Source organism: Ranitomeya imitator, chromosome 1, assembly GCF_032444005.1.
Source record: "Ranitomeya imitator isolate aRanImi1 chromosome 1, aRanImi1.pri, whole genome shotgun sequence".
Classification (NCBI taxonomy): domain Eukaryota; kingdom Metazoa; phylum Chordata; class Amphibia; order Anura; family Dendrobatidae; genus Ranitomeya; species Ranitomeya imitator.
Window position 1 is genome coordinate 1,104,352,153 of NC_091282.1, and position 24,782 is coordinate 1,104,376,934.

The 24,782-nt window shown below is 42.8% G+C and overlaps 1 protein-coding gene across 1 annotated transcript in view; it reads right to left on the reverse strand.

Annotated features, from left to right (window-relative positions):
- The window catches only part of LOC138656944 (EF-hand calcium-binding domain-containing protein 6-like), a 303,716-nt gene that overhangs the window by 70,151 nt on the left and 208,783 nt on the right, over positions 1 to 24,782 (reverse strand). The window contains exons 14-15 of the mRNA XM_069744319.1: positions 13,575 to 13,668; positions 10,899 to 11,023 (exon numbers count right to left, since the gene is read on the reverse strand). Coding sequence (XP_069600420.1) covers positions 10,899 to 11,023; positions 13,575 to 13,668 — 219 coding nt within the window. The remainder of the gene's footprint in view (positions 1 to 10,898; positions 11,024 to 13,574; positions 13,669 to 24,782) is intronic.

A 24,782-nucleotide genomic window follows, 5' to 3' on the forward strand; every position in this document is an offset into this window, starting at 1 on the left:
TGCTATGCGGGATTATGTTAAGGAGTCCTTGGAAAAGGGACATATCCGTCCATCTTTGTCCCCTTTGGGAGCAGGTTTTTTTTTCATGGCCAAAAAAGATGGTTCCTTGAGGCCTTGTATAGATTATCGTCTTTTGAATAAGATTACCGTAAAATATCAGTATCCTTTGCCATTGTTGACTGATTTGTTTGCTCGCATTAAGGGGGCTAAATGGTTCACTAAGATTGATCTTCGGGGTGCGTATAATCTTATACGAATAAAGCAAGGTGATGAGTGGAAAACCGCATTTAATACGCCTGAGGGCCATTTTGAGTATTTGGTAATGCCTTTTGGACTTTCTAATGCTCCTTCAGTCTTCCAGTCCTTTATGCACGATATTTTCCGTGAATATCTGGATAAATTTATGATTGTGTATTTGGATGATATTTTGTTTTTTTCTGATGACTGGGAGTCTCATGTTCAGCAGGTCAGGAAGGTGTTTCAGGTCCTGCGGGCCAATTCCTTGTTTGTAAAAGGCTCAATGTGTCTCTTTGGAGTCCAGAAGATTTCTTTCTTGGGGTATATTTTTTCCCCTTCTACTATTGAGATGGATCCCGTCAAGGTTCAGGCTATTTGTGACTGGACGCAGCCTACATCTCTTAAGAGTCTACAGAAGTTCTTGGGCTTTGCTAATTTCTATCGTCGTTTTATAACTAATTTTTCTAGTGTTGTTAAGCCTTTGACGGATTTGACTAAGAAGGGTGCTGATGTTGCTAATTGGTCTCCTGCGGCTGTGGAGGCCTTTCAGGAACTTAAGCGCCGGTTTTCTTCTGCTCCTGTGTTGCGTCAGCCAGATGTTTCGCTCCCTTTTCAGGTTGAGGTTGATGCTTCCGAGATTGGAGCGGGGGCGGTTTTGTCACAGAGAAGCTCCGATGGCTCAGTGATGAAGCCATGCGCGTTTTTTTCTAGAAAGTTTTCGCCGGCTGAGCGGAATTATGATGTTGGTAATCGGGAACTTTTGGCCATGAAGTGGGCATTTGAGGAGTGGCGTCATTGGCTAGAGGGTGCTAGACATCGTGTGGTGGTCTTGACTGATCACAAAAATCTGATTTACCTTGAGTCTGCCAGGCGTCTGAATCCTAGACAGGCTCGTTGGTCACTGTTTTTCTCTCGTTTCAATTTTGTGGTTTCATACCTGCCTGGTTCAAAGAATGTGAAGGCGGATGCTCTTTCTAGGAGTTTTGTGCCTGACTCCCTTGGAAATTCTGAGCTCTCTGGTATCCTTAGGGATGGGGTGATTTTGTCTGCTGTCTCCCCAGACTTGCGACGTGCTTTGCAGGAGTTTCAGGCGGGTAAACCTGATCGTTGTCCGCCTGAGAGACTGTTTGTTCCGGATAATTGGACCAGTAGAGTCATCTCCGAGGTCCATTCTTCTGCGTTGGCAGGTCATCCTGGAATATTTGGTACTAGAGACTTGGTGGCCAGGTCTTTTTGGTGGCCTTCCTTGTCGAGGGATGTGCGTTCTTTTGTGCAGTCTTGTGAGGTTTGCGCTCGGGCTAAGCCTTGCTGTTCTCGGGCCAGTGGATTGTTGTCACCTTTGCCTATCCCGAAGAGGCCTTGGACGCACATTTCCATGGACTTTATTTCGGATCTCCCTGTCTCTCAAAAAATGTCCGTCATCTGGGTTGTGTGTGATCGCTTTTCTAAAATGGTTCATCTGGTACCCTTGCCTAAGTTGCCTTCCTCCTCTGAGTTGGTCCCTCTGTTTTTTTCAGAATGTGGTTCGTTTGCATGGGATTCCTGAGAACATCGTTTCTGACAGGGGATCCCAGTTTGTGTCTAGATTTTGGCGGACGTTCTGTGCTAAGATGGGCATTGATTTGTCCTTTTCGTCTGCATTCCATCCTCAGACGAATGGCCAGACTGAACGAATTAATCAGACCTTGGAAACTTATTTAAGGTGTTTTGTTTCTGCTGATCAGGATGACTGGGTTACCTTTTTGCCGCTGGCCGAGTTTGCCCTTAATAATCGGGCTAGTTCTGCTACCTTGGTTTCTCCTTTCTTTTGTAATTCGGGGTTTCATCCTCGTTTTTCCTCTGGTCAGGTGGAACCTTCTGATTGTCCTGGAGTGGACATGGTGGTGGATAGGTTGCATCGGATTTGGAGTCATGTGGTGGACAATTTGAAGTTGTCCCAGGAGAAGGCTCAGCAGTTTGCTAATCGCCGTCGCCGCGTGGGTCCTCGACTTCTTGTTGGTGACTTGGTGTGGTTGTCTTCTCGTTTTGTTCCTATGAAGGTCTCTTCTCCTAAGTTCAAGCCTCGGTTCATCGGTCCCTATAGGATCTTGGAAATTCTTAACCCTGTGTCGTTTCGTTTGGATCTCCCGGCATCGTTTGCTATTCATAATGTGTTCCATCGGTCGTTGTTGCGGAAGTATGAGGTACCTGTTGTTCCTTCGCTTGAGCCTCCTGCTCCAGTGCTGGTGGAGGGAGAATTGGAGTATGTTGTGGAGAAGATCTTGGATTCTCGTGTTTCCAGACGGAAACTCCAGTATTTGGTCAAGTGGAAGGGTTATGGTCAGGAGGATAATTCTTGGGTGGTTGCCTCGGATGTTCATGCTGATGATTTGGTTCGCGCTTTTCATAGGGCTCATCCTGGTCGCCCTGGTGGTTCTCGTGAGGGGGGGTACTGTTGTGAGTTCTGTTTTTGGGCTCCCTCTGGTGGTTACTGATGGTACTGGGTGACTTGTCTTTCCTGGGTTTCTGGGTTCCACCTGTTCCATCAGCATATGGGAGTTTCCTATTTAACCTGGCTTTGCTGGCATTTCCTCGCCGGTTATCAATGTATCCAGTGTGTCTTGTTACCTCTGCTCCCTGCTCCTAGAACCTTCTGGACAAGCTAAGTTTGGATTTTCCTGTTTTGTGTTTTGCTTAATTTGGTTTTTAGTCCAGCCTGCAGATATGTGATTCTCTGCTGCTGGTTGCTCTAGTGGGCTGAAATTGCTTTTCATGTACCATGAGTTGGCACATGAGTTCAAGTAATTTCAGGATGGTTTTTTGAAGGGTTTTTCGCTGACCGCGCAGTTCACTTTTGTATCCTCTGCTATCTAGCTTTAGCAGGCCTCATTTTGCTGAAACTGTTTTCATACTACGTATGTGCTTTCCTCTCATTTCACCGTCATAATATGTGGGGGGCTGCTATTTGCTGTGGGGTATTTCTCTTGAGGCAAGAGAGGTCTGTGTTTCTTCTGATAGGGGAAGTTAGATCTTCGGCTGGAGCGAGACGTCTAGGATCATCGTAGGCACGTTCCCCGGCTACTTTTATTTGTGTGTTAGGTTCAGGGTCGCGGCCAGCTCAGGTTCCATCGCCCTAGAGCTTGTTTGTATCTGTGCTTGTCATTTTTGTGATCCCCTGCCATTGGGATCATGACACGGGACGTCATGAGCCAATGAGTAAGGTCCAAATGATGCCAATCAAGGCCTGTGATCCAGACTATGCTGGTCAAGATCAGAGGCCCTGCCCATCACGGCCCGAAGTCGACTGTCACAGGTCAAGTACCGAAGACTGTGCAGTCTGCCATGCAGAAGTGGATGTCCACTGTGGTGATCCACAGGCACAAGTGAACAGTCCATTACTTCCGACGCTGATATAAAGTACGGGGTTTGGTCCGGAGCTGTGCAGTAGATTGGACAGGGACCGGCCAGTGTGAGGAGCGCCCTTAGAGCATTACTTGATTTTGTCCGGAGGACTTGCAGCCTAGCGGGAAATACCAGTGACTTCTGCTAGGTTATTGGCATTAAGTGGAAACGTTCCTTCAGACATTTTTGTGTGGCCTTATAGTTGTGAGTTCCACCCTTTGGAGATATGTTATGATTAGGTAATTCAGAACCACAATGGACCTTGAAGTTCAGAGCACACAAAGTGACCTGACAATAACCAAAAGACATAGGACGAGCTCTGAGACGTGGGAACTCTGCTGACCGCAATCCCTAATCCTATCCAACCACACTAGAGGCCTAAGATAGAAAAATAAGCCTACCTTGCCTCAGAGAAATACCCCAAAGGAAAAGGCAGCCCCCCACATATAATGACTGTGTGTAGAGATGAAAATACAAACACAGAGATGAAATAGATTTAGCAAAGTGAGGCCCAACTTACTGAACAGACCGAAGATAGGAAAGATAACTTTGCGGTCAACACAAAACCCTACAAACCACCACGCAGAGGGGACTTACGGTACGGAGGTGCTCCCTCTGCGTCCCAGAGCTTCCAGCAAGCCAGAAAAACCAAATAAGCAAGCTGGACAGAAAAAATAGCAAACATAAATAACACAAGCAAAACTTAGCTTATGCAGAGCAGACAGGCCACAGGAACGATCCAGGAGGAGGCAAGACCAATACTAGAACATTGACTGGAGGCTAGGAGCAAAGCACTAGGTCGAGTTAAATAGAGCAGCCTAACGACTTCACCACATCACCTGAGGAAGGAAACTCAGAAGCCGCAGTACCACTTGTGACCACAGGAGGGAGCTCTGCCACAGAATTCACAACAGAGATATCACACAAGGGAAATTAGGGCATCATTCATATTGGGAAATAGATAGGATAGAGAATCTGTACTGCAACTGTTAAAGTGTGTGTATTTTACTAATATGGTATTACTTAATATCCAGTAATTGAATAGTTGACTCATTGCATAATTAACCCTTTAATTTCTGTGCTAAGATAATAAATAGTTTAGTTGGTTACTTTCACCTTGTCCTTGTCTGTGTGCTGCCTCCTAGTAACCTGTATACATTTTGTGTAGTCAGTAGGATGCAACATTCCAGCGCAGAAATGGTGGACTAGTCAGTACCCGAGTCAACCAGGGGCAGTATTCTCCTGGGGGCTATGCTTAGCAACCGCCCAAATTTTGCGCAAAGCAATCTGTTACTATGGTACAGGGTAGAAAGACCGAGGAGTATGTTACATATGCATCCCATAACACCTGCCTTACAGGCGGACATGGCTCTATTAATCCTATACGGAGAGGCACAACACATGATTGCCCAGCTGCTGCAGGAAGCCGGCAGCTGTGGATAACAGTGTGCCTGCTATTAAAGAGAATGAATATTCACAGCTCTCCACTACCAAAGCCCCTCCCAACTCTTGGCGCCGACTTCAGCGCATAGAGGTGGGAGGGACTATGGTCATGGGAAGCAGTTAAGTTTCATTTTCTTTAACAGCGGGCACATGTGTTAGGTGCAACAACCAGCTCATGCCTCCTGTTCCCCGCTGCTCCGTCGCTGCCACTCCCCCACTCATCCCCTCCACAGCCACAACCACACTATAAGGTACATCTGGGCTATATGATGCACCCCCCACTTTCCTCCAGAATCTTGGAGGAAAGAGTGTGTCTTATAGACCGAACAATATGGTATCTGGGAAAGAAAGAAATCATACTAGTAAAAGGCTCCTGTGAGGGAGGGCCCATCCTGACCATTGGGATGAATGTCTTGAAAGAAGTGGGACAATTCCTACCTGACAAAAATAGCTGGGCCCATGCAACCTGATATCATGCGAGTAACAGAGTGTTCCAACCACTGGTGCGGGTCAGCCAAATTCAGAGGTTACCGACCACCTAACAGAACGTCGGAAAAGTGGTTGTGCCCTCGGGAGCTACAGTGACCCTGCCAGCAGGACAGACCATACTCTCCATGCCAGTTCAGGCCCACATGTCATTAGAAAGGAGTGCAAGTACAAATTGAACCCACAGAGGGAGGAGAAGCAATTCCACAATTTCTGGTCGCCCACACCCTTGCTACTGTGCATCAAGGATGTGTATTAGTGCGTTGTATTAATCTAAGTGGAGAAAGTTTACAGTTAACCTCTCGGAAGGAAGTGGCTTGAGTGTATGCGATACTGTATGATCTCGCAAGATCTGACGCAATAGAACTGACTCCCTTGTAAAGGGACCTATGAACTATGTTGGTGTCCCTCAATGCAAAGGAAGATTAAGGTGAAGTCAGAATCAGCTGAATAGGACATTAAGGTTATGCGTAGACTGCTGGCGATTGAATGCCTGCACCGTACAAGACTCATACTCTCTGCTCAGGACAGAAGAATTCCTGTACACTTCGGAAGGCCAAATACTTCTTGTCACTCAATCTGGCCAATGGTTATTGGCAGGTCCTCATAGTGGCGAAGGATTGATCGAAGACCGCCTTCATCCTTCCCATGAGATTATTCAAGTTCAAATGGATGCAATTTGGGCTAACTAATGCAACAGGCACATTTCAGCACCTTATGGAATGGTGTCTTGAGGACCCGAACTTTAAGGCAACCCTTATTTACCTAGATGACATCATCATCTACTCTGCCAACTTCAAGAAGCATCTCCTCAGGTTGGAACAGGTGTTGGAACGGGTTCAGAGGCATGGACTGAAGATAAAGCCCTGAAAGTGCAACTTGTTTCAGAGGGATATCAAGTATCTGGGATACACAGTCTCCAAAGCAGGGGTATGTCCTACCATGGAGAAAGTAGCTGCTGTTCAAAAATGGCATACATCCTCAAAACTGAGGAAGCTTAGAGCATTTCTGGAACTGTTTGGGTAATATCGGAGGTTCATCAAGAACTTCACCAAAACTATGGCACCATTGCATGAGTTAGTAAAGGAAACATTTTTTTAGAATCCCCTCTGCTTTTAATAACCAGCTAAGGCAAATCAAACAGCTGTGTATAAAAATAAAGAATTGTCCACATGGCCAGATAGAACATCCCCTAAAGCCAAGACAATCAACACCAAAAAATATGGATCTAAAACAATAATAGGACTAATGAATAAATATAAAAACATTTAGCCCAAGATCCAATAAGATAAGGGGATGAAAGCAAATAATATAAATTTTATAGCATAAAATAACAAGAGGACAAAAAACAGTTAATAAGGTGAGGTAGAATACAATAAAGCAGCTAAAATGACCGGTGTTTGCAAAATATATGAGTAAGAATAATAAGGCACGGGAAGGAAACACAAATGTCTCACTGCAAATGCCCACGCAGGGTCACATGAAAAAGTAAACGCACACAAGGAATATATTGTGACAAATAACACCAGCTACCAGTGGTTAACCCAAAACTTGCCCCAGTTCAGGGCAAGTGGGCCTAATCAATGACCACATCTTGAAATACTAATTATAATAATCCCATAAAATGCTTAGACAAGGGAAACATAGGAGGCAGTTTTACCTTGGGACATAATGTAGACCACGTGTGGAAAGAGAATGTGAGACACACTGGAGCCTCGACATGCGTTTTACCATCCATGGCATCGTCAGGAGGCATGGTTAAGTTAATAAGGCAGGGAATATTTATGTGGAGGAGTGTGAGCACATTAGCGAATTGGCATGCAATCCAGGGTGATGCCCCTCCCCGTGATGGAACAAGCCGGCGCGCATCGTGAATGATGGGAAGGAGGGCATGCGTCATCACTCCCCATCACCATGGCGATGCATCCGGTCTGCAATGACACAGCGGAGGGACAGCTCATGCATGGAGCTGTGGGCTGATACTAATAAACTGGGAAGCTGCATGGTTCTTGGCCCTTCCCAGCCTAACAATACCAGCTCACAGCTGTCCCTTTTCCCTCAGCTGGTTTTAAAAATAAAGGGGATTGCACGTCATTTGTTTTTATTATTTATTATTATTTAGGTTTTTTTACTGTCAGGCCGGGTTACATGTTGTGCTGGTCAATCACAGCCATGCCATTACTTGACATGGCTGTGATGGAGCCGGAAGTCTCCACAGCCTTAAAGCTTGTTGATTAGCTGCGATGCAGCCTTTCAACAAGCTTTATTAGACAGGAAGCAGGACATACAGTAAGTAGTCCATGTTCGTGGTCTAGTACCGGATGCTGGACGTCCGTTACAAACCTCAATCTTTCCAGTTCTGGTTCGCTCATCCCTAATCTAGATAAGCTTGAGCAATGAGCTGCAAAAATAGAATGGTATGTAACTGGGAAAAATGCAAGATTTTACATCTGGGCAAAAAAAGTAAAAATTACATCTACAGAATGGAAGGAATAGAGCTAAGCAACAGCACATGTGAAAAAGAGTTGGGTATATTAATAGATCACAGACTGCACATGAGTCAACAGTGTGATGCAGCAGCAAATAAAAAGCAAACACAGTTCTGGGATTTATTATGTGAAACATAGATCAAGTGAAGGAATTTTCCCCCTCTACTCCTCCTTGGTCAGACCTCATCGGGAATACTGTGTCCAGTTCTGGGCACCACATTTTAAAAAGACATTGAAAAACTGCATTACGTTTAGAGAAGAGCTACTAGGATGGGGAGCGGACTGCAAGCTATGTCCTAAGAGGATCAGGAATGTTTATCTTGCAGAAAAGAAGGCTAAGTGGAGACTTAATAGCTGACTACAAATTTCTGAAGGGATGCCACAGTGTTGAAGGATCATCCTTATTCTCATTAGCACATGGAAACACAAAAAGAAATGGAATGAAACTGAAAGGGAGAAAATACTGATATGATATTAGAAAAACTTTTTGACAGCTAGCGTGATCAAGGAGTGGAACATGAATGAAATCCCATGTCTGATACCTGGTGAGGTTTACCACTGCGAACTTGGTGTATTGGTTGGTGATCACCAGACAATATTTGTAGCCATTATGGGATGTCCCAGTTATAAGGTAGTTGACCATTAGGATTGCCTGGATAGGGGCCCTCTGTTCTAGGGGTTTGGTCAGCTCACATTGTTTGCATCTGAGACAGATCTCTTTGACCATTTCATGTTATTGAGGCCAATACAACAACCACTGCAACCAATGGAAGGTCTTCTCAGTGCCAAAGTGGGTGCCTTTTTCATGAGCTTCTTTGTCCAGACTTAACACCTTCCCTCTGGAACACCACTTGCTACGTGACACTGAACTCCCGAGGTAGCTGAATTCTTTGGTCCAAGAAGTAATTTCTCATGTAGAGTCTCTCCCATTTCCCCAGTAAAGCACTGGCAGAGAAAGCCGTTCTTGTCTCTCTGTTGACTTTCTATCTTAGGGTGAACCATTTCCGCAGTTCTGCTTCAGGATCAGATTGTTGCAGTTGTACCCATTCATATCTTGGAAGTTCCAAGATTTGAGTGGATTGTGGCTTCTCTCCTGTCACAAAGCGCTTGAAGTCTGGGGTTTCATCAGTCACTTTCCAGCTCTCCGTCAGAATCCCTCTTCGTGTTTTTCTGGACCACCCTATACAATGCGTCTGTATGCGTATTCTCAGACTTCGACCGATAGGAGATCTTGTACCAGCATTTGGACATCCTCGCAACCCACCTCTGCTCCAGCGTACCATGCATTTCACTCTCCAGGTGGGTGAGTGGGTTGTTGTCACTTCTACATGTACTTCTGATGCCGAGAGGTCATCTGCAAATTTTTCGCTCATGGCCCACATTAGTGCCAGCAATTCCAGCTTGAACAAGCTGTAATTATCAGGATTCTTTGCGGAGTCCTTCAGTGACCGGCAGGCATATGCAATAACCCTTTCACGCCCTTCTTGAACATTGTCCCTAGACCGTATAGGCTTCTGTCAGTTTACAGCACAATGGGCTGGCAAAAGTCAGCCTATGTCAAGATGGGGCATGGGTCACTGCAAATTTCAGAGCCCAAAAACCCTATTTATCATGTTGTGCACTGTGGCCAAAGGAACATCAAGATCTCTGGAGATGGGCTTATAACCTTAAGATTGTTAATATTTTTCAACGATTTTGGTTCTCAAGTCTTCAGACAGTTCTCTTCTCCTCTTTCTGTTCCCCATGCTTAGTGTGGCACACACAGGCACACAATGCAAAGATTGAGTCACAACTTCTCCCCTTTTTATCTGGTTTCAGGTGTGATTTTCATATTGCCCACACTTCTTACTTCCCACAAATAAGTTTGAACGAGCAACACATGCTTGAAACAAAGTTCATTATCCACAATTTTGGAAAGGGGCCAACAATTTTGACCTGTCCATTTTTGGGGTTTTGTGTGAAAACCTGTCCAATTTGCCTTTCTTTCTTTTTTTTTGTGTTGCTCCAATACATACAAAGGAAATAAATATGTGTATAACAAAACATGTGTAATTACAATAATTTTATGGGAGAAATACTTCGTTTTCTGGAACAATTTCAAGGATGCCAACACTAACGGCCATGACTGTAAATATTCTGTATATACATATATGTATACATAAAATAAAACAGGCCTCTAACAGACTTTTTGTCTATTATATTGTTGTAATATATTTTAACAAAATTGCATTTTCAATTCATATCTGTAATTAATATTAAAGGGGTTGTCATCCATGGTGCTCTGAAAAAACTCACAAACAAGAGTAAAAGGGTAACACCGACTGATGATGTATTGGTTTACCCTGTCTGTCCAAACAACCGACACACAGGATAAAATACAAAGCGGAAATGAGTACACAGTAAAGAGGCAGAAAAGCAACATAAAATAATGCCAGAAAGGGTGGGTAGAGGTATTCACAACAAACATCATGCAATAATCACAAGATGACTAGAGCGACTCTCCAGGACACCTTCTCTAATGAAGCCAGAAACAGAATGAAGATTCTATTGCTTGCATGGAGGGAAGCTAGACACAGGTTTATATAATGGAAGGGCATGGTTCCAATGAGTAGCACAACCAATAGACCACAAGAAACTATAATCCTTTCCATGCCACAAGAAACCTGAGAATTTGTCGTCTTTATGACGTTTTGACAAAAAAAACAACAGACTTCTTAATGAGGCCTAACTCTGTGCCTGAACTATATACATTCTGGTGTACCATTAACATTTTAAAACAGGGCAGTCATTAATAAAGTGTATTAACCATGTGTCTCCCCTATGATGTTAACTAAGTAAACTCTATAAATTACACGCACACACCGTTTTAGAAGGAAGTACATAGTCTCCGGACTTAGACGTCTTGAATTCATTTCATCCAGATCTTCAAATTCTTTCTCTACCCCTGCATAGTTCTTATGGATAAGGCTTTTAATAATCTGAAACAACTTTTAAAAACAAACAGAAAATTATCTAAAATTATTTCAGTGTTTTTGACTAGCGCAAATTATAGCTACAGTGTCCAGATGTTGGCACTATTCATAGTAGCACGCTTGCCGCAAAAATAGGGAGCATTGTGACTTCAGTGAATCGTATTTACCATCTTATTTTACTCTTGATTTAAAGTAAAGGAAGATCTGTGCATTTGCTAGCTTCTGTCCTGTCCTTGATTTGTAAAATAATTGAGCACAAAAAATGGCTTGCTTGAATGTTCTCATATACAACTTTTCTAAAACAAAAATCTGAATTTTTTTGTCACATTTGTTAACTTTGCATTTGTTACATATATAATTGTGGATTTTAATGTGAATTTGCTGTGAATTTCACCCTATGCATTGCATATACAGTACAGACCAAACGTTTGGACACACCTTCTCATTTAAAGATTTTTCTGTATTTTCATGACTATGAAAATTGTACATTCACACTGAAGGCATCAAAACTATGAATTAACACATGTGGAATTATATACTTAACAAAAAGTGTGAAATAACTGAAAATATGTCTTATATTCTAGGTTCTTCAAAGTAGCCACCTTTTGCTTTGATGACTGCTTTGCACACTCTTGGCATTCTCTTGATGAGCTTCAAGAGGTAGTCATCGGGAATGGTTTTCAATTCATAGGTGTGCCCTGTCAAGTTTAATAAATGGGATTTCTTGCCTTATAAATGGGGTTGGGACCATCAGTTGTGTTGTGCAGAAGTCTGGTGGATGCACAGCTGATAGTCCTACTGAATATACTGTTAGAATTTGTATTATGGCAAGAAAAAAACAGCTAAGTAAAGAAAAATGAGTGGCTATCATTATTTTAAGAAATGAAGGTCAGTCAGTCTGAAAAATTGGGAAAACTTTGAAAGTGTCCCCAAGTGCAGTGGCAAAAACCATCAAGCGCTACAAAGAAACTGGCTCACATGAGGACCGCCCCAGGAAAGGAAGACCAAGAGTCACCTCTGCTTCAGAGGATAAGTTTAACCGAGTCACCAGCCTCAGAAATCGCAGGTTAATAGCAGCTCAGATTAGAGACCAGGTCAATGTCACACAGAGTTCTAGCAGCAGACACATCTCTACAACATCTGTTAAGAGGAGACTTTGTGCAGCAGACCTTCATGATAAAATAGCTGCTAGGAAACCACTGCTAAGGACAGGCAACAAGCAGAAGAGACTTGTTTGGGCTAAAGAACACAAGGAATGGACATTAGACAAGTGGAAATATGTGCTTTGGTCTGATGAGTCCAAATTTGAGATCTGTGGTTCCAACCACCATGTCTTTGTGCGACGCAGAAAAGGTGAACGGATGGACTCTACATGTCTGGTTCCCACCGTGAAGCATGGAGGAGGAGGTGTGATGGTGTGGGGGTGCTTTCCTGGTGACACTCTTGGGGATTTATTCAAAATTGAAGGCATACTGAACTAGCATGGCTACCACAGCATCTTGCAGTGGCATGCTATTCCATCCGGTTTGCGTTTAGTTGGACCATCATTTATTTTAATGAACCCAAACACATCTCCCGGCTGTGTAAGGGCTATTTGACCAAGAAGGAGAGTGATGGGGTGCTATGCCAGATGACCTGGCCTCCACAGTCACCAGACCTGAACCCAATCGAGTTGGTTTGAGGTGAGCTGGACCGTAGAGTGAAGGCAAAAGGGCCAACAAGTGCTAACCAACTCTGGGAACTCCTTCAAGATTGTTGGAAGACCATTCCCGGTGACTACCTCTTGAAGCTCATCAAGAGAATGCCAAGAGTGTGCAAAGCAGTCATCAAAGCAAAAGGTGGCTACTTTGAAGACCCTACAATATAAGACATATTTTCAGTTGTTTCACATTTTTTTGTTAAGTATATAATTCCACATGTGTTAATTCATAGTTTTGATACCTTCAGTGTGAATGTACAATTTTCATAGTCATGAAAATACAGAAAAATCTTTAAACGAGAAGATGTGTCCAAACTTTTTGTCTGTACTGTATACTGTGGCTTTAAAATACGCACCACAGGTCAGTGCCCATCGAGGACATTTTTTAAAGCATCCTCTTTGATGCTATAAATTTTTCACCCAGAAACCTTGTTGTAAAATAAAAAGCATATTCACCATTTGTGAGCATACCCCTAGTGTTTCAATTTTACCAGAGAGAACGCTATTACAGTCATTTAACTTCTTTAAATACCTTTATGTGCAGTATTATTTATAATACATATATTTATTTATAATATAATGTGTTTCTTTTATAAAGTAAATTTATAAAATAAATGGATCAATACTAATTAGCAGATGGAATTTCACTGATTGTATGTAGGTAGAAACAGTAGTGTTTACCTGTTTTTGTGCACTTGGACATTAAGCTATATGTTTTTTGTATGTATTGTCTGACAATCTAGAGTAACATAGGGACAGTTTTTCACATCTAGTACTGTCAATATTTTAGTTAATATTGTGGTAAAAATATATCATGTTATTGCATTCAGTATATTTTCAAGTGTCCCTATCATTAGAAATATTTACTTGCTCCAATGTTCTCCCAGTTCCATGCTCCTTATCCTCTTCCAGTGCTGTGCTTCCTACTGATCGCTGGTCAAAAAGACTTGGCACTCCCCATCTACAGAAGGAAAAATATTTGAAAAATCAAGTCCTTAATACAAATAATTGGCAATAATATTATAGTAACTTGTAATACAATGTATACTAAATATGTAGTAACACAGATCACCAGCCTCCAACATAGATTATCAGAACTTCATGAAAGTTTTTTCCAGGACTATTTTATTTTTTTTTTACTATGGGCCTAAAACAAACAGCAGGTCGTTGCTAACAGAGGCAACTACCTGTCTATTCTACCCAGCGCTGTATAAGAGCGGTCATCAACTGCTCCTGCCGGTGATTCATTTGCTTCTTGTCAACAGAGCAGCTCTTCTTCTTCTGAGCTGCTCTGTTGATGGGGCATGACTGCCGACGTCATGCTGATTGACAGCTGGCTGTCAATCAGCATGACGTCGGCAGTCACACCCCGTCAACAGAGCAGAGCAAAAGAGAAGCCACTGCTCTGTGGATGTGACGTCAGCATAGGCTGCAGACGTGGTCTCTGAGATTTAGCAACAACCTGCCTGTTATTAAGCCTGTAGTAAAAAAAAAATGAATTAGTCCTGCAAAACTGTTTAAATAATGAGCACATTGGATGGATAAAATGGATATTGCTCTAAGGGGCCGAATAGAAGAAGTACAAGGAATATATGCCATCAGAAAGCTGATGCAGCATAGCAAAAAAAAAATATTTTTTGTGTTATTTCAATAGCATATAATAATAATAATAATAAACTTTTATATAAAATGTCAACATATTTTTCATGCTCAGTGAAAAAAAAGACAAATAAAATATTCAAATAAACAGTAGTAAAAATAAGAAAAAAACAAAGAGAGGAATAAAGGCATAAATTCACATTCATGTACAGTAGGTTGAAACAAATACGCATGAGGTTGTGATGAAAACTTCTAGCTAGCTCTAAAGATATGCAGTGGAAATGACAAGTATAGATTAATATTATATTCTGTAGAGTTAGGATATATATTGTGTGGGACCCCAAGATTCATTCTTGGCCAAGCTACTAACACATACAGCGGAACTGTTCTTCTTTGACAATCAATAGTACTGTACAGCCGTGCAGCAGAAATTGAGGTGTGCCCTAATGAGCTTTATCGCCGCTTCACTGAGCAATACAGACGCCTTGACAAGGCCAAATGCTACAAACCTCCCAGGCTTTTGTCCGGAGAAATGGCAAGCACTTTGCATCCCTTCAAAAAGCAAGAAGACCTTTCCAAGTTCTGATGAGTGATGTGGATTTTGAGGGCGACCCTGGGTCATACAGAACTAATCAAGCGAAAACAATACCCAAAATTTGCTTGACAGAGACCAAGTATCTGAGGACTGTATCAAAAAGACTTTGGAAATGACAAACACACAGTCAGTGCCAAAGGATCAAATCTTAAAGGTGGCAGGATTAAAATTATTTATTCATTGTTAATTTATGTATTTATGTATGTGCAAATAACCTGCAGGTGCTGAGGGGACTGTGAAAAGAGCCGGTATTAGAGCCAGGGCTAAAATGTTGGTCCATTTAACTCATTCTTTTCCTTAAGGCGATCAAAACATTGGCATTTATGAAGCATAAGGAAGTTAAAAAAAAAGTATTGTAAATAATTGTAAAGGCTTGGGGACTTAGTCAAGACTGTTGGGCGGAGAGGCCATTAGGGTATTAGCTGTTCAATGTCCAGCTAATTAGCAAATGAATGCTTATGTCAATACAAGAATAATCCCTATGTGACTTAACATATAGAAAAGTGTCCACTCAGTCTTGGCCATTTACTGCCAAGATTGCTGTCTTTTTTTTAAAAATGGCACCATATCCTGGTTATTGAACAAATACTCAGCCATGATCCTCTATCATAGAGATGACTGCTAATGTTACACTTGATTCCAATTATCAGCAGCATTCCAGTAACACTTGACCATTCACAGGGGAAATGTGGCCGCATGTGCCAACTTCTTTCATTCCCATATTCAGCATGATTAGAATCTTCAAAACACAAATTCCTGATTTTTTTTATATAACGATTTTGTCACAAATCCAATCAGATCAAGGGCATAACTATAATGGGTGCAGGGGTTACAATTTCACCAGGAGCCCCAAAGGGTTCCTTTACCCCATATGAAAAGACTATTATTATTGACCCCTTCAGGACCTATAACGTGCAGGTACATCATAGGTCGTGTCTTCCCTTTGATGCAGGCTCCGTCGATGAGCCTACATCTTTCCTAGCACATGACAGCTGATTTGTTCAGCTGTCATGTGCCCCTAACAGTGGAATTGCAATCCACCTGAGGCTGTTAACATGTTAAATGTCTTAACCCCTTCACGACATGGGTTAAGGCTGGCTCAGGCAGAGGCCAGGATCTTGGATAATAAAAGGTTATTAACGTATTCATAGATGAATACTATTGGATTTTAAGCTGTTCTTTTCTTTATAGCTTGATGCCTTGGAGACTGAATACCGCTACTAGACAGTAGAACATGTGCAGCGCTTATATAAGGGGATGACAAACAGAAGATGCAGTTAGTCAACATCTCACAGCACATTTAAGTACCGTAAATGCTGCAATCTGCTGGTTGGACTGAATAGGCAGAAACTGAAGGATGAAGAGTTTGTTTCCTGGAGGGAATAATTTGAAGGGGATGCCGGGTCAGGTGACAGCTATGGCATAGTTGCTAAATATAAAAGGCTGGGACAGTGAAGCAGAGGTCAGTTAGTGCCAAGATGTGTCAGGAGGAGGACACATGGAAAGCAGAAGAAGCTCGTTGCCACTTCTGTAGCAGAATTACCTGTTCCTTAGGGGAAGATTTTTGGGGAGTGGGTATGGCAAACCCTATTTCTTTATCAATATTTCCCAATTCATTTTAATGTTCATTAGAAAAATATGTAGAGGGATTTACCTTTTTTTAGTGTGTAAGATTGCTACCAAATCCAATGCAATGATAAACTGGAACTATGTAAGGAGGTATTGGCCCAGCTGAATATGTCTCCCAAGACTTGTTGTATCATACCCCCAAATATTTATGAACATGACTTCCAGTCTGCCTTGTCCTGCAACATCAATGTCTACAGAGATATTATTGGCTTTGCCTTGCTAGCTCATCACACCTCTCCTGAATCCTGAGATCCAACTGAATAGCCCGAGTCATGGTCTCAACCAAAGATCAGAGTGGAGTATGCAGAGCCGTCCTTAAGTGTATACCAAAGGCCTTGGCAAAACTGACACTAGAGAGCTGCATTATTCCACAGAATTTCAGTGGACCATTGCTGGATCTCAGTACTATAGAACTCATCCGTGTGGCCCCCTGTGCCATGTTCATGATCTTTGCCTCCGCATCCTGAATTCTGTCAGGTTCATCATAGATTAACCCTAAGGTGTAAAAAAAACAGCGAAGAGATAACCATTCTAGGCTTGTGGGGTCAAAGAAAATGCCCAAGTCTAAGGACCCCTCATAGTAAGGGCATGATTATTCCCACCTGCTGGGACTTATTTCCTGAGGACCTTGGTCTTAGGTCTCCCTGAACACCCTAAACTGTTTTTTCTCCCCTGAAAATTTATCAGGAAGAACCATTATTGGTTTGGGAGAAACCAAATGCAGAAGATATTTGCATCAAAGCTAGGGCTCTGGGAAACACTCACCATGCTACAAAACTGACCCTGCCACTGTGACTGCAACGTTTCTAGTTTCTGGTGCTCCCTGGTCAGATCCTGAACAACATGGGTCAGATTTGTCACCTGATCGCACAGTGTGCGAATAGGATCCATACTGGTTTGAAACAAGTATCAGGCCAGTTGTAATGTGAGGTTGGGTAGTCAAGAGGACCGGCATCAGATACCAAGAGGGTTCGTCATAAACAAAGGGGTAAGGCAAAGGTGTAGTCAGGTCACAGTCCGAGGTCAGAATTTTGGAAAGTTAGCAGATGAAGACAAAAGGGCAAGGCAAATGGATGGTCAAAGGCAAGGTTCAAGGTCAGGCAAGAATTATCAAATACAGGAACGTAGAGTACAGAGCAAGTGCACACCAATTGAGCAAAGCTACAACTGGCATTAATTGGAGTTAGAGAGCCAGTTTAATAGCCAGGTAATCACTTGAATAACAAGCACATGGAGGAAGCCCAGCACGCCCCAGCACTGATTGGACGGCTGAACTGTCACTCAACACACTGACAGCTCAGCACACCCCAGCCTCCGACTGAACAGCTGAACTGTCAATCACCATTCTAGCAGCTCAGCATGCTCCAGTCCTAAAAAAGCACTCCCATTCATTTTTTAAATCCCCAAATCTATGTAAATGTTAATGTAGTGTAGTATAAGTGTGTTAATCTACTCACCAGTCACTATTTTTCTGGTTTCCAGTGCTGCTGCGAGCCTCTTCTGAGTCACATGATGGCTCTTCAGATGCTATGGATCACACAGGTGTCTATGTGAGCTGGAAGTCACTTTTACAATGCAAGCCTGTGGAGTGTCACAACAAGACTCAACCTCACATTGTCAAAGCGACTACCGACTCACATATGAACCACAGTGTGATCCTTCTGGTTGGAATCCTTGAAACTTGACTCAAAAGAGGACTGGAGCAGCGCTGGAAACTGGGGAAGAAGGCGATCAGTGAGTTTATTAACACACTTACACTACAGTAATGTGTACCCATTTTTTAGGGAATACAAAAAATAACTGGAGTGCTACTTGAAAATGTGTTTTTTTTAATTTATAAAGTAAAAAATGTTGTTATCTAAAAATGATACATCAAGTTAAACGAGAAATAGTAAAAGGTCTTTTTGTAAAAAATTATGTACGGTAATCTAAATGCCCAAATACAGTAGGTATTCATTATGAATTAACTATATTAAATGAGGAAGATTGAAAGAGAATTCTAAACTGTATTGCAACTTCAGGGTGGTAATTGTGGTATCCTTTAGCAAAATCGATCTTTTAACATGCAGAGGAAATTCCGGCAGTTTGGTGAGTAAGATGGCCACACGATGCCGCTGATTGAATGATTGGCATTCTACACTGCAGTACAAGTTCTAGATAGTAACTCACTAATAACCACTTGTTTAGCGCTATCCAGGGTACTGAAAACATCCTTACATAACCTATTTCATAGGTGCTGTGGCAGAGGTGTACATTTAAAGGGTTTGTCTACTACTAGGACATTTAACATTTAATATTAACATTAAAATATCACAACACAACACACATAAAAATCAGAACTCCCAGCAGGGCAGTCAACCATATATGTCACAAAAACTGGGGACTGATTATGATCCAAAAAATCTACCAGTACAACTGGAAATGCAATACAAGAAACATAATCAGATATGGGGGATCTTGTAGACCCATCAGTACAACTGACACATTTACCCCTCTATGTCTCAAAACACTCAAAGGAGATCCATATAACAGAGTTTGGAAGGATCTCACCAGATCCGTAGACAATGGATTCCCCAATGTTGCAGAAAAAACCTCCTATGGAGTAGTAAACAAGAACCCATAAGGGCAATAATCCATGCCAGGATAGAGTTCACTAAGCCAATCCAAGAGAGGCCCACCTCCCAATGTGTTTCGTCCTTGAAGGACTCCTCAGGGGATATAGCAGGTGCTCCACCATCACTGGTATTATTCAAGAGCCATCCCAATGTTTTTTTTCTAGAAAATAATGTATTATTATTATTTATTTACATAGCACCATTGATTCCATGGTGCTGTACATGAGAAGGGGTTACATACAAATTACAGATAACACTTACAGTAAGCAAACTAACAATTACAGACTGATACAGAGGGGTGAGGACCCTGCCCTTGCTTACATTCTACAGGATGGTGGGGATGGAGACAATAGGTTGAGGGTTGTAGGAGCTCTGGCATTGGTGAGGTGGTAGCTTCGGTAGTGGTGAGGAGGCAGCAAGCTCAGTGCAGGCTGTAGGCTTTCCTGAAGAGGTGGGTTTCCAGGTTCCATCTGAAGGATCTGAATGTGGTTGATAGTCGGATGTGTTGGGGCAAAGAATTCCAGAGGATGGGGGATATTATGGAGAAGTCTTGGAGGTGGTTGGGTGAGGAGCGGATGAGTGTGGACGAGAGAAGGAGGTCTTGGGAGGACCGGAGATTACATGATCGAAGATTTCAGGAGATTAGTTCAGAGATATATGGAGGAGACAGGTTATGGATGGCCTTGTAGGTCAGTATTAGTTGTTTGAACTGGATACGCTGAGGGAATAGGAGCCAGTGAAGAGATTTGCAGAGAGGGGAAGCGGAGGAGTAGTGAAGAGAGAGATGAATTAGTCAGACAGCAGACTTAAGGATGGACTGGAGAGGTGCAAGGGTGTTAGTAGGGAGGCCACAGAAAAGGATGTTGCAGTAGGCAAGGCGGGAGATGATGTGGGCATGCACAAGTATTTTAGTAGATTGACGGTTGAGGAAAGGACGGATTCTGGAGATATTTTTGAGCTGGAGGCAACAGGAGGTGGAAAGAGCTTGAATGTGCGGTTTGAAGAACAGGGCAGAGTCAAGGGTTACTCTGAGGCAGCGGACTTCCGGTAGGGGGGAAAGCATGATGTTGTTAATTGTGATAAATAGGTCAGGTATGGAAGATCTATGAGATGGAGGAAAGATGATGAGTTCAGATTTGTCCACATTGAGTTTGAGGAAGCGAGAGGAGAAGAAGGAGGATATGGCTGATAGACACTCCGGGATTCTGGACAGCAGGGAGGTGATGTCTGGGCCAGAAAGGTAGATCTGAGTGTCATCAGCATAAAGGTGGTACTGGAATCCATGGGACTTTATGAGTTGTTCCTGGCCAAGTGTGTAGATTGAGAAGAGTAGGGGTCCTAGAACAGAGCCTTGAGGAACTCCAACAGAGAGAGGGTGGGATGAGGAGGTTGTGTGGGAGTGGGAGACGCTGAATGTGCGGTTGGAAAGGTATGATTAGATCCAGGATATGGTGAGGTCTTTGATGCCAAAGGAGGAAAGGATCTGTAGTAGGTGGCAGTGGTCAACTGTGTCAAAAGCATAGGACAGGTCTAGGAGGAGGAGTACAGAGTATGGTCCATTAGCTTTGGCTGTAAGTAGGCCGTTAGTGATTTTGCTCAGGGCTGTCTCAGTTGAGTGATGGGGCGGAAACCAGATTGTAGATTGTCAAAGAGCAAGTTAGATGAGATGTGGGAGGAAAGTTCAGCGTGGACGTGATGCTCCAGGAGTTTGGAAGCGAATGGGAGCAGTGATATTGGGTGATAGCTGGACATAGCAGTTGGATCGAGGGTTGGCTTTTTAAGGATAGGTGTGATTGTGGCATGTTTGAAAGCAGAAGGGAAGGTACCAGAAGTTAGTCATAGGTTGAAGCGGTGGGTTAGGGATGGGATGAGAGTGGTGGTGAGGTTGGGGAGGAGGTGGGATGGGGTCGAGCGCACAGGTGGTGAGTGGTGAGGTGCAATTTGCAGAGGAGACAATTAAGCACCCCTTCAGTGATCTTGGAGAGGGAGGTTATGGGGTTTGGGCATTGGTCTGGTATACAAAGGGGTCGTGGTGGTTGAACAATGAAGACTTGCCTTGTTTGGTCGATCTTAATTTTAAAGTGTGTGGCAAAGTCCTCAGCAGAGATGAGGGAGGTTGGGTGGGGCAGTGGTGGGTGGAGGAGGGAGTTAAAGGTTTTGAATAACTGTTTGGGGTTGTAGGATAGGGAAGATACGAGGGTTGTGAAGTAGGCCTGTTTAGCAGAGGTGAGAGCAGATTTAAAAGCGAGTGTTGCCTGTTTGAATGCAGTGAAGTCATCTTGCGAATGTGTTTTCTTCCAATGCCGCTCTGCAACCCTGGACAGTTACTGGAGCCTTTTAGTGGTGTTATTGTGCCAGGGTCGTCTATTGATACATAGCACTCTGCCATGAAAGAGAGGTCAGCCGGAAAGCAGAGCGGTGACGTCACCGCTCTGCTTTCCGGCCGCTGTGCTCACAGCCAGTACAGGAGGAGTGCAGAGCACAGCGCTGGAGGACAGACGGCTGTAGGTAAGTATGTAGTGTTTATTTTTTTTTACTTTTAGGATGGTAACCAGGGTAAACATTGGGTTACTAAGCGCGGCCCTGCGCTTAGTTACCCGATGTTTACCCTGGTTACCGGCATCGTTGGTCGCTGGACAGCGGTCTGTGTGACAGCTGTCGGTATCGCTGCAGCGTCGCTAAGTGTGACGGTACCTTTAGGCGTATTATAATCCCATCACTGCTGCTGGCCTGCAGGAAAAGACTGGTTTCACGCTATGTTTTGCCTGGACTATAGTGTACCTCTAGTTATCAAGGTAATTTGTTTCTAAATTATTTATAATACCAATTGTGCTTTAACTTTCAGCACAGTTTGGCCATCTCTGTCTTTAACTTGGGATACTGTAGAATGTAATTGTACAGCAATGGCTCCTACACTGGACATAAAAATCAAGGTGTCAGCAAAAGTAGTAATGAAAAATAATTGGTGGTTTGGATAAATAATTATTTTATGCACTCCTGATCTATTATTGTTTTTCTGTATATCTGTAGGTACACTTTATTATCACGCATAGTTAACAACGTTAATTCCAACAACTGAGTAGCGTTATACAATGTATACTAAGGCTATGTTTACTCGTTGCTTTTTTATGCCTCCAAAATCTGATGCCTTGGCAGTAAAAAAAACAAACTGTACACAAACAGCAGGTTCGCTGCCTTTTTTGCAGATTTTCCTAATGTGTTTCTATTTTGTTTTTCAGGATCCCAGGATGCAATCATGAACAATACAAGGTGTTAGAACACCAATGCAAGACCCATGTGAAGCCATAAAACATTTTTGTAAAAAATGGGCAATTTGATAAAATTATTTAATGGAAAATGTTTTCTATGTCTAAAACAATAGTGACTATTCTGACAAAAAAAGTTTATATGAGCTCATGAAAAAATACACAATTGGTGAATTGCCGATGTCACATAGGTGAAGTGAGTTCATTGGCCGTGAACCAGGACCTGTCAGACGGCACCACGAGCAGGAGAACGTTCTCAAGCTTGCGGTGCCATCGGATAGGGACACAGGCACACCATGCAGCCTGCCATCTAGATATAGCAGAGCTGGACCCGTCGTGGGACAAATGGATTAAAAATATCTCTGTGGAAAGGTGAGGAATAGTTTTTTTTACCTCTTTTGCAGATGACTAGGGCATCAGGGGAGTAGGCGAGGTCGTAAGTATGGTTTAATTATGAATATTAAAGGAGCCTTTGTCTTTCTTTAAATTAAAATTTTCTGGGTGTCTGTGTTTTCTTACAATGTGACTATGAGGTTAGTAATGTCTTATTGACTCCTCTCCATTACTAAACTTGGGGCTTGATGTCATCTGACAATACAAAGGTGACATCAACCCCCCAACTATCACCCCACTTGCCATCGCTACAAGGCAAGTGGGAAGAGATGCGCTTTTTCTGTGGCGGCTGACAGCTGATGTTTTTAGCCTGGGGGCAGTATACATGGCCCGATCCTAGGCTATTAATATCATCCTGTAGCTGTCTGCACAGCCTTTACTGGTTATTTATTACAGGGGGACCCCACGTCATTTTTTGGGGGTTCCCCATTTTAATAGCCAGTAAAGGCTAAGTATACAGTTGTGAGCTGATATTAATAGCCTTGGAAGCTCCATGGGTATTACCCCCTTCCCAGGCTATAAACATCATCCCCCAGCCGTCGGCTTTCCCCTCTGCAGGTTCCGAAAATTGCGCGGGAGCCCACGCCATTTTTTTCCAAAAAATAATCTTTTAGTAATTAAATACATGTTCAGTAAGCTGCACACACTGTACTAATTATATATGTCACATACATCTATATACTGTATCTACCTGTTCTATATGTATTTACTGTATGTAATCCATCTCTTCTATCCTATCAGCTCCTGAATTGATTTTACAGTACACTGCATATGAATTGCCGGCTTTTCTTCAATCTATCTATGTAATATATATATATACATGTATATATATATATATATATATATATATATATATATATATATAAAAAGAAAACAAAAAGCAGCACCAAAAGAAAACAAAGGGTGCAAAAAATCCTTCCAGGCATGTGCCAAACCCTATTGGCTTGAGAAAGGTCCACATCCTGGACTGAAACGTCGCACATGGGCCAATAAATCACTTTTATTTTTTCTATTGGAGTGCTGCCTTAATTTTTTTGGACTACATATCAACTATATAAAGCTGAATGTGTGTATGTGTGTGTGTGTGTATGTATGTATGTCCGGGATTGGCATCTGCACCGTCGCAGCTACAGCCACAAAATTTTGCACAGTCACACGTCTGGACACCGGGAGCGTCATAGGCTATATTGTGAGGCGAAATTTTAACCCCGCGCGTTCAAATTCACCAAACAATTTTGCCCCTATCTACATAATGGGGAAAAAAGTGAAAGGAAAAGTGTTGGAAGCGTCGCAGCTACAGAAACAAAATTTTGCACAGTCACACGTCTGGACCCTGAGAGCGTCATAGGCTACGTTGTGAGGTGAAATTTTAACCCCGCGCTTTCCAATTCACCAAACAATTTTGCCCCTATCTACATAATGGGGAAAAGTGAAAGGAAAAGTGTTGGAGGCAAATTGACAGCTGCCAGATGTGAACAAGGGGGACTTAAAGAATGAGAGCGATGGCGCCAAAGAGTATATACCGATCAGTTGCTAAGGTGGGGCCCCAACATGAGATACTCACCACACATGGGGATATGAACACACACATAAAATGCGCCACACACTACCACGTGCTTGAACACATATTACCCTCAGCACACATTTCACCACACATACACCAACCTCGCCACATAAAAGTCGAAACACAAAAGTCGCCGCTCAAAACTCACCACGCGCAAAACTCGCCACATGCAAAAACTAGGCTCACGCAAAACTCGCCACAAGTGCAAAACTCACCTCATGGAAAACTCGCCACACGCAAAACTTGCACACGCGGAAAAATTGCCACATGCACAAAATTTGCAACACATGCAAAAGTTGCCTCACACAAAACTTGCACATACTCAAAAGGCACCAGACATAAAATTCACCACGCGCAAAACTCGCCATGCGCAAAACTTGCTGCACACAACTTGCTACACTAACCTGTCACATG